General features: G+C 42.1%; 1 protein-coding gene across 5 annotated transcripts in view; it reads right to left on the bottom strand.

Annotated features, from left to right (window-relative positions):
• IGSF5 (immunoglobulin superfamily member 5) overlaps positions 1-18,050 on the bottom strand; it is a 50,497-nt gene that overhangs the window by 15,373 nt on the left and 17,074 nt on the right. For 4 of the 5 annotated variants that reach the window (XM_024100530.3, XM_024100529.3, XM_065577532.1 and 1 more), the window contains 5 exons: positions 16,648-16,968; positions 15,290-15,598; positions 6,795-6,920; positions 6,214-6,238; positions 1,677-1,789 (listed from right to left, as the gene is read on the bottom strand). In XM_024100530.3, the coding sequence (XP_023956298.1) occupies positions 1,677-1,789; positions 6,214-6,238; positions 6,795-6,920; positions 15,290-15,598; positions 16,648-16,968 (894 nt within the window). The remainder of the gene's footprint in view (positions 1-1,676; positions 1,790-6,213; positions 6,239-6,794; positions 6,921-15,289; positions 15,599-16,647; positions 16,969-18,050) is intronic. The other variant, XM_024100531.3, reaches the window with a different exon arrangement.

Below are 18,050 nucleotides of genomic sequence, written 5' to 3'. Positions count from 1 at the left end.
GCCACCACTCTGTGGTCACCATCAGTGAAGGCAAACATTATAAAAACCACCACCAACAAATGTAATTGTTGGGTTTTTTAACCTCCCCCACCCCCAGGATTATATAGTCTATACAGTTAAGAAGAGAGCTGAGTGAATAATTAATTTTTTGGTTCGGTGGCCAAACCAAAAAATCAGGGGGAAAAGTCAGTTATTTTAGAACTGAAATTGCATTTTGATATTTCTCACTGTGAAAAAATTATTTGGGTTGAACTAAAGGGTTCAAATGTCAGTTTGTAATGGCATTTTTTCAAGAAAATGTGCCTTTGGAACAAAATGTCAAAACAGTTCATTTTGAAAATGTCAAAACTAAATATTTCAAAAAAATCAGCCTATTTTGGCTGAACTAGTCACCAAATTTGTCCTGAATTCTTGAATATTTTTAGTGTTCCCAAAAATGTATTTGTGGGGTAATTTACTATTCCCTCCCCCCCACACACACACACAAATAAATTGCCCAGATCTAATTAAGAGTTCTACTACATGGTAACAGAATGTACTGTGGTGGGAAGCTGAACATGTCAGTGGGATTCACCGTTCCATAAGTATATCATCCGTAAATATATCATCCTCTTAGAATATCTCTGTGCTATTGTATAAGATAATAAACCAAAGAAATACCCACCCATGCCTGAAAAACTATGAAGATATTGAAATGTTACCCTGAGATATCATTCCTAGAGTAGTACTTTTGTGGGTCACACTGCATGAATGAACAATACAACATTTATTGCGTGAATTAACTAAAAACATATGGTTGTACCAACTGCAATTATTAAGTAACATAGGTAGCAAAATAATAGTGACGGACGAGCCATAAAACAATCATAGGTGCGGTTGTATTCAGAAAAGCATCCAACATTGCTAGAGTTAGCTAAACTATTGGAATTTCTGCAAAACTGGATTGGAAATCTCATGCCCACAGGCTCTGTTGTGATGTTTCTTGCATTTTCTGCTTTCTGACAAACTGTAAATCACTGCAAGATCAGCCTTCCTTGTGGGATTCTGGTACCTCCGTCTTTGGCCCTCGCAGGAATTTGGAAATGAAAAGGCACACGGAAGATTTTTTTTTTAATAACCAAAGTTTTTACAACTTCACAAATGCTCAGTTCACACGTTCACTTAGACTTTTGGGCAAAGGTCTACCCAGGAGCGGCGCCAGGGTTTTTGCCGCCCTAGGCGGCAGCGCTCCTCCTCTGAGCATCCAGGGGCTCTGGGGTCTTCGGCGGCGGGGGTCCTTCTGCTCCGCGTCTTCGGGGCACTTCGGCGGCGGGTCCCGGAGCGAATGAAGGACCCGCCGCCGAATTTCTGCCAAAGATCCGGAGCGGAAGGACCCCTCACCGCCGAATTACCGCTGAGGGCAGCAAAATGTGACCACCTAGGGTCGCCTAGTGGAAGCGCTGGCCCTGTGTCCACCCCTACAACTACAACTGTGTTTGGAAGCCTCCAAACACCCTAGCATTCTGAGAGATCAGAACTTTTCTGAATAGGGTCAGGCACACATTGTGTTTTCCATAATGTATTGGGTATTCTAAGACTTTATTTAAGTAGCACGGAGTAAAAAATGCACATTTCTTGGAAATCGGTGAGCCAACTCTATTACGCTTGCTTCATTATCACTGACATATTTGACTCACTTGGCATTTGTTTTGTGTACACTGGGTCCTCTGGACTGTATCCAGAATTTTCATTACCACTGCTTCTCCTGGTCTTCACACTACCATCATTGGTTTTCTTAGTTGAAACTTTTCTGGAAATAAAAATTCCAATCATTAAAACCTACATTCTATGAGCATTCTTAGGCAGTATCCAACAGAGAGAGAGGCACAAATTCTCAAAGGTATTTCAGCACCTAACTCTCATTGATTTTTATGGAAGTTAGGTACCTAAATACCTTTGAGGATCTGGGTCAAAGGACTTGCAGATGCATCCAACTTCCAAAAAAGTAAAGAAAAATAATGTATAATCCTTGAAAGAATTTACCCACTGCATGCACGGTCTTGTATAAATCCTAACTAGGCTTTGCTTAAAAAGTTCTGATCAGCTGCTTAATAACATTTGGGAAATTAAGATGATTAACATCTTAAGACTTCAAGTCTGTGACCCATTTCAAAATTTTTGTAAAAACTAAAGCACAACCCCATATTCTGACCTCGATTGTGTGATTTAACCACAGCCCTGCATTGGGAGCAATAGAGAGAGTTCCCCTGTGCGCAGGGGGACTATGCAGTCTGTCCCTCTGCCTCCCCACACCATAGAGGAGGGTGCAAGCAGCTTCCGGTGGTTCAGTGGGCCAGTTTGGTGGGGAGGCCAGGCTATGACTCTGCCTCTGCCTCTGCCTCCCACCCTCCAAGCTCTCCAAGCTCCCCTTTGGGGTGAGATGCATACCTGGAGTTAAATGGAGGGGGTACAACTGACAGGTCTTTTTGCAAGCTGTGCAAGGCAACGGGAGGCTTCTTGTGTGCACCCTCCCAAACACACCATGTAAGGCTCCGTCACAATCTGACCTATGGCCCTGATCCTGCAAACATTTACACACATGCTTAACCTCAAGCAGGTGTGTCGTCCCACTGAAGTCAATAGGACTACTCCTCTGTTAAGCACCTATGTAAGCATTTGCAGGGTGGGGGCCTACATTTGTAGCCAGCGGGATACAGATAATACACCTCTATTTATCACTCTGTTGCGCTACAAGGGATTTTACTCGTCATTTATTCCAAATAGCCCAAGTCTGGGGTCCTCCAGGGCACGCTGCAAGGCCCATCTCTTTGCCCAGGCTTTTGGGGAGAGACAAGCCAGCTAAGGGCAGGGGTATGCAGAAGAAGGGCTGGGATTTGTAGCTGGAGTGGGATTTTTTTCTTTGTTCCCATTATGTGGGGAAATTGCTGCATTTATTTCTATACTTTTAACATAATATACAAGGTGCCTAGACTGTCAGACAGGGGCATTTTCAATGCTTCTATAGATCTAAATAAATAGATGTTAGGATCAGATGAGTAGACTGCAATGAGTTTTTTAAAGCCCTATATGAACCAGAGTCCTTCCAATGCAGTATTTGGGGATAGAGAGCATTCATTCATAGATATAATTAGAAAAAAAATGCACCAGTCCTGCAAACACTTATGCTCGTGTGTAACTTTAAACACATGAGTAGCCCCTTTGTCTTCATTGGGACCATTCACATGAGTAAAGTTGCACATGTACTTAAAGTCTTTGCTTTGCTGAGTTCCTAAATTCAAGCTAAACCCTAAGGCCCTGAACCAGCAAAGTACTTAAGCATGTGATTAATTTTAATCATGTGAATAGTCCCACTGAAATCAACAGGACTTCTTGTGTTAGACTAGGGACTAAAAAGCATGTACCATTTCATGAAGCTCCAACTTAATTTACCATGGGCCAAATTCAAGCTCCTTTTTATTTTAATATGTGTACACAGGAAAGAGGCAACCAGACATAACTGTTATGCCCTGCCTTGCACTCCTTCAAAACCTGTGGAAAAAACACTCTGTGGGCCCTCCGTGAATAGAGACAAGCAGGTGTGTACCTGGATGAGGGCAAGAGATTCGAACATTGTGTTTTACTAAATACACTCCCTGAACTACTGACTTCATCTGTTGTGTAGATTCCCTCTTCAGAGAATCATATGGTATGTCTACACTGCAATTAAAAATCCATGGCTGACCCATGCCAGGTGACTTGGGCTCATAGGGCTCAAGCTAAGGGGCTTTAGAATTGCAGGGTAGACATTCAAGATCAGGTTGGTGCCTGGGCTCTAAGACCCTGTGGTGTGGGAGGATCCCAGAGCTTAAGCTGCAGCCTGAACCCAAATATCTACCCGATGATTAAACAGCCCCTTCGTCCAAACCCTGTGTGCCCGAGTAAGCTGGCACGGGCCAGTAGGTTCAGCCCTAGCAGGATTAATCTATATAGTGAGTCTGGTCAGGACTCAGAACACGAGCCACAATGACAGATACTTTTGCAGCAGTTTTATTTGAATCAAAAATACAAATTGACTTGGACCTGCATGTGGCCTCAGATGCTTTGTTGATTTAGTCCAACCAATTTATACATCTGTACCTGATAAATTGGTTGAAACAATAATTACAAACAGAAAAACAAAACACCTGGAAGATTATGATATGATCGGGACTATTCAGCATGGTTTCTTCACAGGGAAACCTTGTTTCACTAATCTCTCAGAATTCTTTGAATGGATCAATAAACCAGTGGATAAAGGAGAACCAAATGACAAAATGTATTTATGTAGTGTTGTTGTAGTTGTGTTGATAGATTTTCAAGTGGCTGTTGACCAGGTTTCACACAAGATGTTACTAAAGAAGTTAAGTATCATGGGGTGAGAGGCAAAGTAATTCATCAAAAATAGCTAGGAGACAGAAAACAAAGTAGGGTTAACTATCCCAGAAGCATAGAATAACTATAGTTGGATACACAGTGCACACCTAAAAAATTACACAAAGTAACCCCACTGAAAAAGTTTTCTGTTCACATTAGTACTAACAAATAGGATCTTAATATTGATTAACAGGATCCTACATTTTAAGGTGTTTCAACCTAATGCAAAAACAATTTGTTTGCTTTGTATTCAGATGCAACTGATACTAAGTAGGAAGTGCTGACAGGTATCACTGGCCGCTTTTTATATAGTATAACTTATGATCCTTAAAAAAGCAGGGGACATCATCTAATTTGTCTGCCAATCTGTCTCATTTAATTTGCATCAATCTGTCTCAGTTTCAACCTTCCTTCTGTATCACAGACATTCTAGTCGGGTTATACTCTGTGCAAGTTGTAAATCTACTGTTATCTTGACTGAAACTTGGAAGAGAGAGCTGTTTTGGTGCACAGTGACCTCCTGTGGAATTTGTTGCAAATGCTAAGTGTTGAGGCTGGAGGAAATCTGGTGCAAATAGGAATATCTAGAAGTATAGGATCAAATCTAAACCCATATTCAGTAAAGAACTTGAGCATATGCTTAATTTTTGGGTACCTGAGTATTCTCATTGGCTTTATTGGGACTGCTCACAGGCTTATAAGTTAAGCACATGCTTAGGTATATTGCTGAATGTGGAACTCAATAACTAGATAAAATTTTAAAAAATGGAGATATACCTATCTCATAGAACTGGAAGGGACCCCAAAAGGTCATTGACTCCAGCCCCCCTGCCTTCACTAGCAGGACCACGTACTGATTTTGCCCCAGATCCCTAAGTGGGCCCCTCAAGGATTGATCTCACAACCCTCATTTTAACAGGCCAATGCTCAAACCACTGAGCTATCCCACCAGCATTTTTATTGTTTTCAAAAGTTTTATGGGAATATCAGTTACAGTTTTCAGTAATATGGTGTTGCTGATTCACTCCAATGAGTGTAATGGGCAATTTTCTGATGTGGGGGGGGTCTTTTTTTTTAAGGTAGTGATTTACAGTATCTATTATAACTTCCAATTATGTAGCCTTGATTGTATAATCATTTTGTATAACCATAAAAGTGGAATGAGATTTTGGGCTGTACCTCTAAGGCTATGTCTGCACTGCAAACAAGGGGTATAATTCCCATATAGCTCACACTAACGTGATGAGAACGGGCACGAGCATAAATAATAGCATATCCCCAGCAGCACTGCGGTATGGCTTAGCCGTGCCGAGTACATACCCACGAGGATCGGTTAGGTTTGTACTCAACACAGCTAAGCTCCTGCTGCTGCCCATGCAACCCCGGTATGCTGCTATTATGCTGCTATTTATACTCGCTAGAGCGAGCATGTGTACACAAGCAGGGAATCACACCCGTAGCTTGCAGTGTAGTCTAAGAGGCTCAGCATAAAACTTGCATCCCGGGGTGGGGGCGGGTGATGCTGGTGGCTTTGAACCACTTTTGCTTCCTTAGGGTTCTGGGCTGCTGAGGGGAGCCAGTGAGGCCCCAGAATAATTTAGAAGGGCAGCCTGTGGGTGACAGCACTGCCCAGAATTCCCACAGTGCGATAGGCTGTGGCCCTCCCCCACCTCTCCTGGCACACCCCTTATGCCTAGGCTTGCGATGGGGGCCTTATAGGGCAGTGTAAAGCTGCCTTGCACAGTTCTCTCCTGGACAGATCTGGGGCTCTAATGGCTCTTTTATGGTGTCGCAGAAACATACAAGGGGTATTCAACTTACCTCAACTCCTTTTGATAGGTGGACTCTGAAAGAAAGGAAGAAATGGTTTTAAAATTCAGCAAAATAAAATAAGGCTTGCTACTGAGGTTCTCCCACTTTCTCACAGTTCAGACTGTATTTTAATACAGAAATTATCTCATAGCCCCCTTCCCCTCCCGTCTGCAGTCACATAACATCCTGGTGCACTTACTTACATGGAAAATTAATGCTAGGAAAGAAATTACTGAATGCGTTTGTAGCTGGTGTACATTGTATAGCTGTACAAATCTAGGTGTAGATGTACACTGACTTTCAATGAGATTTGTATTCTAAGTCATTTAGCCACTTTTGAAAATCTTACCCTTCCTTTTTACTATTGACAGAAATACTAACGAGCCACCAATTCCACTGGAAACAAGTTATATCGGAAGAAGTCAGCAGGCAACTATTTGGAGTATCTACAAGCCACTGGTTATCAGAATCACCTCTCTGCCCTGAACAATCCTTACCAAACTGTGCACTGTGCTTTAACTGAAATAGTAATAGATTAAATCTAATTTAAGGTTTAAAAAATGCAGATCCAGTAGCAAAAATCCATTTACCTTTGTTTTTTAGGCAGCAGTATATTATTATAAAAATAATAATGATCAGAAGAAGAAAACCAATTGACAATGTGACTGCAAGTATAATAGTCCGTGTCCGCGTGCTGTCTTCTTGGTTACCATTTTCTATTAAATGAAATGAAGAAGCATTACAGTAGCAGAGCTGCGACCTTTCTTTTTCTGAAGAGCATGACCAACTTTCTGGAAGCATTATTAAATTACTTGTTGATTATTTAAAACAAGAGATGGATTGTGTTCCTCATTTGTGTTCAAAATGACTTTACCCTATATTGATGATACCCAGTACCACAAAATGCCTTGATCATGATAATTCTTTGTTACAATTATTCTACTTTAGCTGCTAGTTATATTTCTGACAAACCTAGGCTGCTAATTTTCTTCATTCTTCCCACTTAAATGTATTTTGTAGACATTCTGAGCCCAATCTAAACCCCACTGAAAGCAAATGGGAGCCTTTCCATTGGCTTCAACAGGTATTAGATCACACTCATTGTGAATAATTCAAAACAACCTCAGTTGTCCACTGTAAAGGACAAGCATGTTAACAACACATCTATTGAGTTTGAGATTGCTAACTTAGCACATTCCTGCATCCTGGACTATAACATATAATATTGCATAGTGATGTACAATATGCATTTATGGTGTTTTCACATAACTATGATTCGATTATTTTTTTTTACCTATAATGCTAAATCGGGTGATTTCAAAATCATTCAATGTATCCCTGTTTCTGGTTGCCACAAACAAAAGGTGCTCACCATATATCCCTCAAAATAACCAACATTAAATTGATAGCTTTTACCCTTTAACTAGTTGTCAACATACAATAGACCAGAGGTGGGCAAACTATGGCCTGCGGGCCATATCCGGCCCGTGGGACCTTCCTGCCCAGCCCCTGAGCTCCTGCCCTGGGAGGCTAGCCCCTAGCTCCTCCCCTGCTGTTCCCCCTCCCCCGAAGCCTCAGCTCACTCCACCGATGGTCTGAGCGGCGGGGCTGTGAGCTCCTGGGGCAGTGCAGCTGCAGAGCCGGGGCCTGACCCGATGCTTTGTGACTGGCTCCAGCCGGGCGGCACAGCTGTAGCGCCGCCAGCCACCGGTGCTCCAGGCAGCGCAGTAAGGGGGCAGGGAGCAGGGGGGTTGGATAGTGGGCAGAGGAGTACGGGGGTGGTGGTCAGGGGCGGGGGTATAGATAAGGGTGAGGGCAGTCTGAGGGTGGGGAACAGGGGGGTTTAATGGGGGCAGAGGTCCCTGGGGGGCAGTCAGAAATGAGAGGGGGGGTTGGATAGGCTGGCGGGGGGCAGTTGGGGCAGGGGTTCCTAGGGAAAGTCAAGGGACAGGGAGAAGGGGTGGTTGGATGGGGCAGGGTTCCCGGGGGGCTGTCAGGATGGGGTGGCGGGGGGCAGTCAGGGGCAGAGGTTCTGGGGGCGGTCAGGGGACAGGGAGTGGGGGGGGGCAGGGGTCCCAGAGGGGCCATCAGGGAACAGGGGGGGTTGGATGGAGCAGGAGTCCCGGGGGGTCAGATAGGGGGTGGGGGCCAGGCTACTACTCCCTCCCCTAAGCAGCCCTCCATACAATTTCCGAAACCCGATGCGGCCCTCAGGCCAAAAAGTTTGCCCGCCCCTGCAATAGCCACTTCTTCTGATGGTAATATGGCCCTGTCCATCAGGCTCATCCAATATCTGTGGTGCTCTTTACTAACTGCACCAATCTTTGATCTTCCTAACTGCAGTGAGCAGCCTCAGCCCAAAAGCTAAGGCCGGCTCCAAAAGCAGTCCAAAATATAGCCCTAGTAGCTATATTAAAAACAAACTTCAGATCCAACCCAAAAGCTCTGTGCTCAACCTCTGAAACACCTTCCTTCTCTGTGCATCTTTCTGAATCCTGTCCGCCTTCAAACCTCATCACAACAAGTTTCATCCCTCTTTCTGGTCTAGGGCTCTTAATGCACTCTCTGAGAAAACTAACCATCCAGATCTTGCTACCATTTAAATAGGTGGCAAACTCCCATTTTACATTAAGGGAAGCAGAATCAAGCCCTTAATTTTCCAGGTCTCTGTTTTCAATCATTCTTCCTAAGATTGGCCCTGTATAGCTTTTGTTCTGCCTCACCATAACTTCTGAGGTTACCAGTATATTATAATCTGCAGCCTCGTAGTTAATATGTATAAATCAATTGTGAAGTGTTTTGTGATTTTTTTGCATGGAAGAAATAAATCTACAGCATAAATCTGCATTTTATTTTATTTTATTTTATTTTGTGCCATACAAAATGCTATGGGGATTTTAAGGTAGTTAAAATATGAAATTAATATTAATCTTGCCTGTATGTTTAATGATGTTTTTAATAAGTTATTGCTACCAAATATCAGTTATTTTGAGTACTCTTATTTTAAGATCTTGTTTTTATATTTAGCTTCTTGTAATACCTTTCTCAGTTAACTTTAATACAGATTTGTGATAAGACACATGCAGAAAATAATGTGTTGTGCTAAGTCATATCAAGGTTAGATACAAGCAGTATATAGATTAATAGAGGTATGTTAGTCAATATTTTTTTAGTGAGTCCTAGAAACAGATCTCCATATGTGATAGCCTAAGATTTCTGTTTATTAGCTGCAATGTTATACTTTGGCAAACACTACACTCTCATTAGTTTCACATTTCTTGGTAAATACAGCAACTGGGATGCTAAGATTTGAGGAATATTTCTTACCAGAGCTTCATTTGTTCTTGTGATTTTCATTTAACCAGCCTTTGAGCCTTCATGGCCTATTCATTTGCCAGAGTAAGATGGCTGCTCAGGTCAAATTCAGGAATAGTCTGCTTTTCAGGCAGCACAGAGCAGAAAGAGGGAGCAAAGGAAGGTGTTTGTTCAGTGCCTGCCCTTGAGCTTTGACATAGATGGATCACTAAGACTTGCCAACATTGGAATGTAGAAGCAGGAAGATGCCAATGGCACTGCTCCTGTGCTCTGTACCAGCTCTTCTCCAATGTACTTGTCACTCAAAATGATCACTCTGTTCAGGAGGAGTGTTTTTAACACTTGTGATTCCCAAGAACTATATTGATTTAAAAGCAGAAGACTCTAATTATCATTAGAAATTCAATATTAATTGATAGGAAAAGCTAAGCACAAGAAACCTGCACTGCATAATAATCATATACTTGGAGTTCTAAAAGTGTCCTTAATTCTTTCCCTTACTTTATCCATACTCTATAACCTCAGGTTAATATACGTCTAATAAGTCTCCTCTCAGCATATTCTCTAATAGCATCTTTCACATTAATTCTAAGTTATTTCCATACTGTGGGAACTCCTTCAGCATGCATACTTTAACCAGTCCCATTCACTGTCATTCTGTTGAGATCAAGGGCTACAAAAAGCCTGCACATTGATGTCAGGAAACTTTATATGCTTGAAACAAGTCTTACAAGTAAAGTGCCCAGGATAATTTCAGATATTTCAATAAACCTGAAAAAGTGCATTGCTTAAGGAATCATCTTCCTTCATTTCTTTTTCACCTGACTCTTCTGTTTAAGATGAGATTTGTGTGGAATTTTCACTGCAGTGGAGCACAGCCATCTTTCAGGATTGATAGGGAACTAGCAGGAAAGGTACTTCCTACTGTGTATCACTAGAATCCATTACAAGAGATCTTCTGTATAATCTAGCAGAGGGCGAAATGAGACTGTTGTGTGCAAAACACAGCAGATTTTCTTTTTATAACATGGATGAGAACAGACTGACTGTAGTATTCTTGAAGAAGAGGGGAGTCTTAGGTTTCAGTAAAAAGCTGTTACGTGATGGCAACAACGTAATGGATGAGACTGCATCCAGTGTCTGGCTCAGAGAACTCTAAGGGTACAGCTACCCAGCAGCGGCGTAAATCCCAGTGGGGGTAGATGTACATGCGCTAGCTCTGCTCTTGCTAAAAATAGCCATGTGGCCACAATGACACACGCAGCTGCTTGGGCTAGCACCTGAGTACAATCCCGCCTGATCCCTTGGATACGTACTCAAGGGGCTAGCCCAAGCCACTGCCCGTGTTGCCCGGGCCACATTGCTATTTTTAGGTGTTAGCTTGAGCAAAACTAGTGTATGTTTGTCTACCCGTGCTGCAAATTAGACCTCCCTCCCAGCTACTGTGAAAATATACCCTCTGACTGTGTCTAGCCTAGCCTACTTCCTACTAGTTACCTGCGGTGTCTGCAAGATGGCATTGTACCACATTGTCACTCATAGTTCAAAGAACAGGAGTACTTGTGGCACCTTAGAGACTAACAAATTTAAATTTAAAATTAAATTTGTTAGTCTCTAAGGTGCCACAAGTACTCCTGTTCTTTTTGCGGATACAGACTAACACGGCTGCTACTCTGAAACCACTCATAGTTCAGTATGTTATGGACACCATGAATGTGCCTGTAAGGAACTGGAGCAGCTGCTGCCGGTATGGTTTAACACTTCCATATAAATCAGTGTGAAAAATAAACACCCACAGACTTCCCAGTTTTCCTTTCCATCCCCCTCCCCATCTCAACTGCTGTCATCATTATCATCTGCTTTTCCCAGTTTGGCAGTTTAATTAATCTCTTCCCTGTTTGATCTTTCTGCTTGTCCCAGGGACTGCAGCCCCAGGGGAACTATAGTATTTTGCTAAATTGTGCGTGAGGAAGCCCTCACCTTAGTCTCTCTAATGTCTACACTACCACTTATACAACAAGGAGTCCAGTGGCACCTTAAAGACTAACAGATTTCAGATGCATCTGAAGAAGTGGGTTTTTTATCCACGAAAGCTTATGCCCAAATAAATCTATTAGTCTTTAAGGTGCCACCGGACTCCTTGTTGTTTTTGTGGATACAGACTAACACGGCTACCCCTTGATACTTGACTACCACTTATGTTGGCAAAACTTATGTCAGTCAGGGGTGTGAAAAAAACACCACCCTGAACAACATAATTTTTGCCAGCATAAGTGGCAGTGTGCACAGAGCTATGTCAGTGGGAGAGCTTCTCCTGCTGACATAGCCACCACCGCTCGTTGGGGTGGTTTAATTATGTTGACAGAAGAGCTCTCTGCCGTCAGCATAGAGCAGCTATACAAGAGATCTTACAGCACCGCAGCTGAATCGGTATAGCTGTGGCAATGTAAGGCCTCTAGTGTAGACATAGCCTAACCGACAGATTAGTTAAATCCCTGTGGGCCAGGCCCAATGTAACACTATGTGATGCCTTGCCTCGGACATTAAATAAAACACTAGGAAATTCAACTAGCAATCCTTACTTTGGCCATCTCTCCTTTCAGATGTTACAAGTGAAATAAAGGATCAAATGACCTCATCTGGAATATCGTGTGCAATTCTGATCTCCCATGTTTCAGAAAGATGAAATCAAACTGGAACTGGTGCAGAGAAGAACTACTAGGATGATCTGAGGAATGGACTCAAAGAGCTTGGCTTGTTTAGTCTAACAAATAGAAGGCTGAGGGGAGATATGACTGCGCTCTATAAATACATCAAAGGGATAAATATCAGAGAGGGAGAGGAGTTATTTAAGTTAAGCAGCAATGTGGACCCCAGAACAAATACATATAAACTGACCATCAACAAGTTTAGGCTCGAAATTAGGCAAAGGTTTCGAACCAGCAGAGGAGTGAAGTTCTGGAGCAGCCTCCCAAGGAGAGCAGTGGGGGCAAAAAACGTAACTGGCTTCAAGATTGAGCTTGATAAGTTTATGGAGGGGATGGTATGACAGGACTCCCCACTATGGCATGTGGCCCATCAGTGACTGCCTGTAGCAAAAATCCCCAATGGCTGGAGACGGGACACTAGATGGGTAGGGCTCTGAGTTACTACAGAGAATTCTTTCCCAGGTATCTGCCTTGTGGGTCAGATTGGCAGAGACCGTGGGGGTTTTCACCTTTTTCTACAGCATGGGGCATAGTAGTCACTTGCAGGTTTAAACTAGTGTAAATGGTGAATTCTCTGTAACTGGAAATCTTTAAACCATGATCTGAGGACTTCAGTAACTCAGCCAGAGGCTAGGGGTCTATTACAGGAGTGGGTGGGTAAGGTTCTGTGGCCTGCAATGTGCAGGAGGTCAGACTAGATGATCACGATGGTCCCTTCTGACTTTAGTAAGGGTATCTGAGTAGAAATATACATTACAATTTTACACCTAACCAGTGTCCCATAAGCGACTTGCCACAAGATGTCAGAACATGTTAGTATTAGAGCTGAATGGGTCTAATATTTATTTAATTTTCTTTCTTGATATAGGAATTCAATACAGTGCTCCTGTCAGATATTTCTAAATTATTATCTGCAAAAACATTAGAGTTTTCAGTTCCCTAAGTAGCCCCTGAAATCATGGTAAAAGTTGCGGACCCCCCAAATCAGAGTTTGCCCGCCCCCACCCCCACACGCGGTCCCATTGGCTTGACTGGAGCCACCCCTCCAAATGTAGACGTCAAACTATGCCTATGCTAAGAAATCTTTAGTGTGTTACTGCATAATCATTTTCCCAAAGAGGAATGCATGATGGTCCTATATGATCGCTAATTATGTACTAATTGTGTCTGTGACATCTGTTTTTCTCCTCTTCTAATGTACAGCATGTAACTATGGAAACTGTGAGTGGATGCCTCAATAGCTCTAGAATGAGTAGGCCGGGAATGTAATGATTTTATTAAGTTCTCAGGACAGATCTCTTTTGTTTAGTCAGTAATTAGAAGCAATTTAACTTAGAGGAAGTCTTATTAAAACTAGTAAAATGGCCTTTTTCAATTGCATTACAAAGTAGTCCTGAGAAACTTGCTAACAATGTCTCACACTAAAGTAAAAGGCCCAGCCAATCTGCCTATCTATTTATCTAGGTTTTTATACCACACCCGTCATTGTAGTATCTGAATGCCTTTTGTACATCATGCCAGCGCCACCCATTTCAGAACACGGAATGGGTCACATATCACATAACACTCCGAGGGGTGCCAACTCAGTCAAAGAGCTGTCAGTTTGATGTCAAAAACTCAGCTCCTTTTTTCCACACTCACCCAATCTGTAAAAGAAACATGGATTTAAGGACCTCCTCTGCCTAGGGGAAACTCTGGGTGGCACAGAGTCACCATAAGGGCTTCTACACCACTCCTCCAGCTCCCACCATAGGAAGGGTGAAAAAAGTGTCCTTATGCCCCAGTAATCTCACCTTTTGTAACAGCCCCTAGAGACCATGAGCAGCTGGTGTTAATTCCAGCAGCCTTGAAACTCCTCTGCTTTACAGCACTGGGAACAAACGGCTAGATAATTCCCAAGATTGAAGGGCCAAAAAGGGCATTTTCATGCCTCCTCCCTCTGTTTCACCAAGCGCTGCTTAGCCCCAGTTGAGGATCTAGTCCTGTTTGTTCTTATTGTGCTAGCGCTTGGAAAAGAAAACCATCCATCACTACCTCAAAAACAGGTTTGCAGATCTTGGCCCCTAGCGCCGCTGGCTTTGTGCTACTCAGGCAGCACAATGCAGGTGGCAGCTCAGCTTATCCAGCTGGTTGGTGATTCCCCTGGCATCGTGGTCATATTAAGCTGTGGGATTAATTGCCACAGGTTGCTGGTGAGGCCAGGAACTTAGCAATATGTTTGGGTGCTGGCCACTATCTGGAACATGACACTGGACGAGATGGGCCACTGGTCTGATCGAGCATGGCAATTTCTGAGTTGGAGTGAAGCTTGGGAATGTGCATGCGGCTAGAATGCCACAGTTCTACAGTCATCCATGGCTGATGGATCAGCCAGCACCCCGCAGGAGGAAGCACGGTGGGTACCACACACAGTATGGTTCCTAGGCCGTAACTGCAATGGCAGAACAGCTTCATGCCTGCTGTGTAACCTTGTGGGTGCATTCTGTTGTGCACAAGTGTTTACTTTGGGTTGAGTGTAGGGGTGAGATCCTACTTCTGTTGAAGTCAATGGCAAAACTTTCAGAGTTCAGTAGAGCCAGGATTTCACATTAGGATTTAGTCCTGCGCAAACAAGACATAGCGAAAGATGTTTATGTGACTGACAGATAGAAATCTATTGTTATTTCATCGCCTGAATCAATTTTTTTCAGTGCCTAAATTCATGGGGTGAGATCATGCAAAAGGCAGAAAATCCAATTTTGTATGCAATGAAGCCCTTAATAAGCATTAGGGAGAGTTCTGCTTCCCTTGTGCTGCTCCAAATAAAGAGAATTTAGTGATGCTCAGGACTTGTGCTGGTGCTCGGCACAGGAGTCAACGGTGGCTCCAGGCACCAGCACCATGCTTGGGGTGGCAAAAAAGCTAGAGTCGCCCCTGACAGGAGTGAATTTAACACTATGTGATGTTTGTACTGTTTACTGGAGTTTGATTCTGTTACATTTGCAGGTGTCATGTTGCTTAAATTGGAATAAAAGATTTTCAAAATAAAACAAAAAGGCATAGTATAGAGAATGTTCACTTACCTGCAAGAGAATCCTGCACAATAAGGGTTACAGTTGCATTCTGGGGCTTGGGGAGTGCCTCTATATAAGCTAAACAAGTCAGCGTCTCATTGGCCATCGGAGTCAAAGTTAAGGTGCTCACTTCATTGTGAAGATCATTAGAACCTTGACTGTGGTTAGTGACATACCTGGACTTATCTACAAAAGAGTTGTTTATCATCCAGGTCATGTCTGGAGCTGGAGCCCATCCTAAGGCTTCACAAACAATTTCAATTGTTTCGTTCTTTCTTACTGCCGAGTTGTGATCTTTGATGAACAAAGATCCATTAACTGTGGGGGAAAAGATGATTCGTTCCTTCAGAATATTTAACTGCAATGGTGTCTTATTGCCAGTTTTAAATAATCTTTTGCTACCAAAAATCAATCATATTTTGAAATTTGCAAGTTAAAAAAATAATTAAAATAAAATAGAAGACCTAAAACATAGGGATGTTGTTTACATGAGATAAATGTGGAGCCATTGCAGCTTCTTGGCCATGTTATAGTCCATTTTGGCTTTACAACTAGACTTAGTTTTCCACCAATGAAAGCTTTGGAAGTGTCACTCTTTGGCCATACTGAAATATCTCCTGCACCAGCTAAAGGACCATGTGTCATCAGGATTTTATTTCTCTGTTACCTCTTAGAGATGTTCTTCAGGTTTATCACGGAAAGTTTATAGAAAGGTAATGCTCTGGGCATCAGGCTTCTTCTTTTTTGGACAAATGAGTAGTAGATGGAGGGAAGATTCCATTTTATTGGATGCACTTTCTTAATAATGATGCTTGAGGAAACCTACAGAGAGGATGTCTGATATACATGAAAGGTTTACTGTATCCTGGAAGCTGTAGTGTACAGCAGCAGTCACATGAAGGATATCACCTCGTGACTCAGAGGCTAAACCCCAACACAAACTGGGTGGAGACTGACTATTCCTAGGTCAGACAGTAGGAAGAAGCTCTACTTTAAATGCAAAAGAAGTTTTATGTACAAAAATGAGAAAAAAATCCATAAGACTTTGGCCAAAAGAGATTGTTTTTGACTGATGGCTGGCAGCACTGATACAGGCTTCTGGCACTTTCACACAACCCAAAACAGAGTAAGAGCTGCTACAGGAAAAAGTGAGCACAACTGAAGTCTTTTGCAGTGGCAGCCTCTGGAATGCCAATCTGTACATGAAATTACTGATCCATCTTTCAAGATGAGAAATATAGCAGGCGTAGGGCATTCATTGAAAGTCGATACACATACAGACTGGTAATTTTGGCATTGTGCCACAGGATTTCTGTTAAGTATAATTTAATAAAAATTCTGTGACAAAAATGAAAAGGCATACACACCTTGCACAGAAAGAAAGGCATAGCTGTTGGAGACACCAATTTGGATGCTGCATTCTATTTTACCAGAATCGTTCTGTTGGACGTTGTGGATGATCAGCTCTGAGGTAAAATTCTCACCACTGGTATAATTTTGCTGAGTGAAGCGAGGCATTGTTACAACAGCTCCTCCAGCGTGAGTTGTTGTGAAAACAGCATTCCCGTTTAAAAGCCAAATGATAATTTTCCATCCTTGTGACACAGTACAGTTAAACCGGGCCTCTGAACCAGCTAGGACTGTTGCATTAACTGGGCCCTTTATAATAGAATAACCAAAGCCAAAACCTGGAAAGAAAAAAACAAGAATTGTAAATATACCAGCACCAATGTCAATGAGGTGCCTTTGGCTTACCTTGAATATTCAGCAAGATAAGATTACAAAACAAAAATACTTGGCTCTGAGTGACAGCACTTTTTCACATGAATATTTTGCGTATTTGACATCTGAAGAACATATCAGAAAAAACCACTGAGTCCTCTAATCTGGCAACATATCTCTAACAATGAATGATACCAGATGCTTTCGGAGAAAGCTTAAAATCCCCATTATCATTTAATAATTCCCAATAAAAAAATTGATGTTAAAATGGAGTTAAGGATAAGGAAGGTTGACTTTATATCAGTAGTTTTAAGGTCGAATACATTGCAAGGATATTGTATTATCCCCAAACCAAGTGTTATAAACCCAGGAAATACACAATTAGAGTTAAACTTAAAAGAAACCTAAACAACTTACCATATGGAAATGCATAGTTAGGTCACTCAACAACCTGAACCCTGCTCTGTAGTGACAACGTGCAAAAACAATGTGATTATGACTGAGTCATTTTAAGTGTTTGTGATCCCAGATAAGATTAAACTGATTGTTAAAGACACATTAGATTTTTTTTCCTTTCATAGTGTCACTACAGAGCAGAGTTAAGGCTTTTGTTGGAGGAGAACGTTCAGTTATGAAGACTAATGGGTGGGGAATTAAATATATGTTCAAATGTGCCTATGCACAAGATTTCAGTTAATTTTAACTTATTTATCATTTGAAAAGTTACATTATACCTCAAATTCTTAAACTGTTATTTCCTTAGGGGGGGAAATACACTTTTCTTTCAACCCTCCAGGAGGAGGACAGTAGAAATAGTCATGGGAATAAAAGATTCAGTACAGACAGATTTGCTTTTATGTTCATTGAAGACTGTTATAGAGATTTGCTGCCTTCACAGGTTTCCATTAAAAACATTGTGCCTTTCCACTGCATTGCAGTCTCCTAAATATCTCTGTATATGAGCGACAGAATAGCCAATCAAATGCAAACTTCACTTCTACTGTTAGTTATCAAAATCATAAAATACATTGTAAAGCACTCTCCTTTC

The sequence above is a fragment of the Chrysemys picta genome, chromosome 1 (genome assembly GCF_011386835.1).
Source record: "Chrysemys picta bellii isolate R12L10 chromosome 1, ASM1138683v2, whole genome shotgun sequence".
In the NCBI taxonomy this organism is placed as follows: Eukaryota; Metazoa; Chordata; order Testudines; family Emydidae; genus Chrysemys; species Chrysemys picta.
The sequence above is the reverse complement of the archived record's forward strand: the minus strand, read 5'-3'. Positions and strand labels throughout refer to the sequence as shown.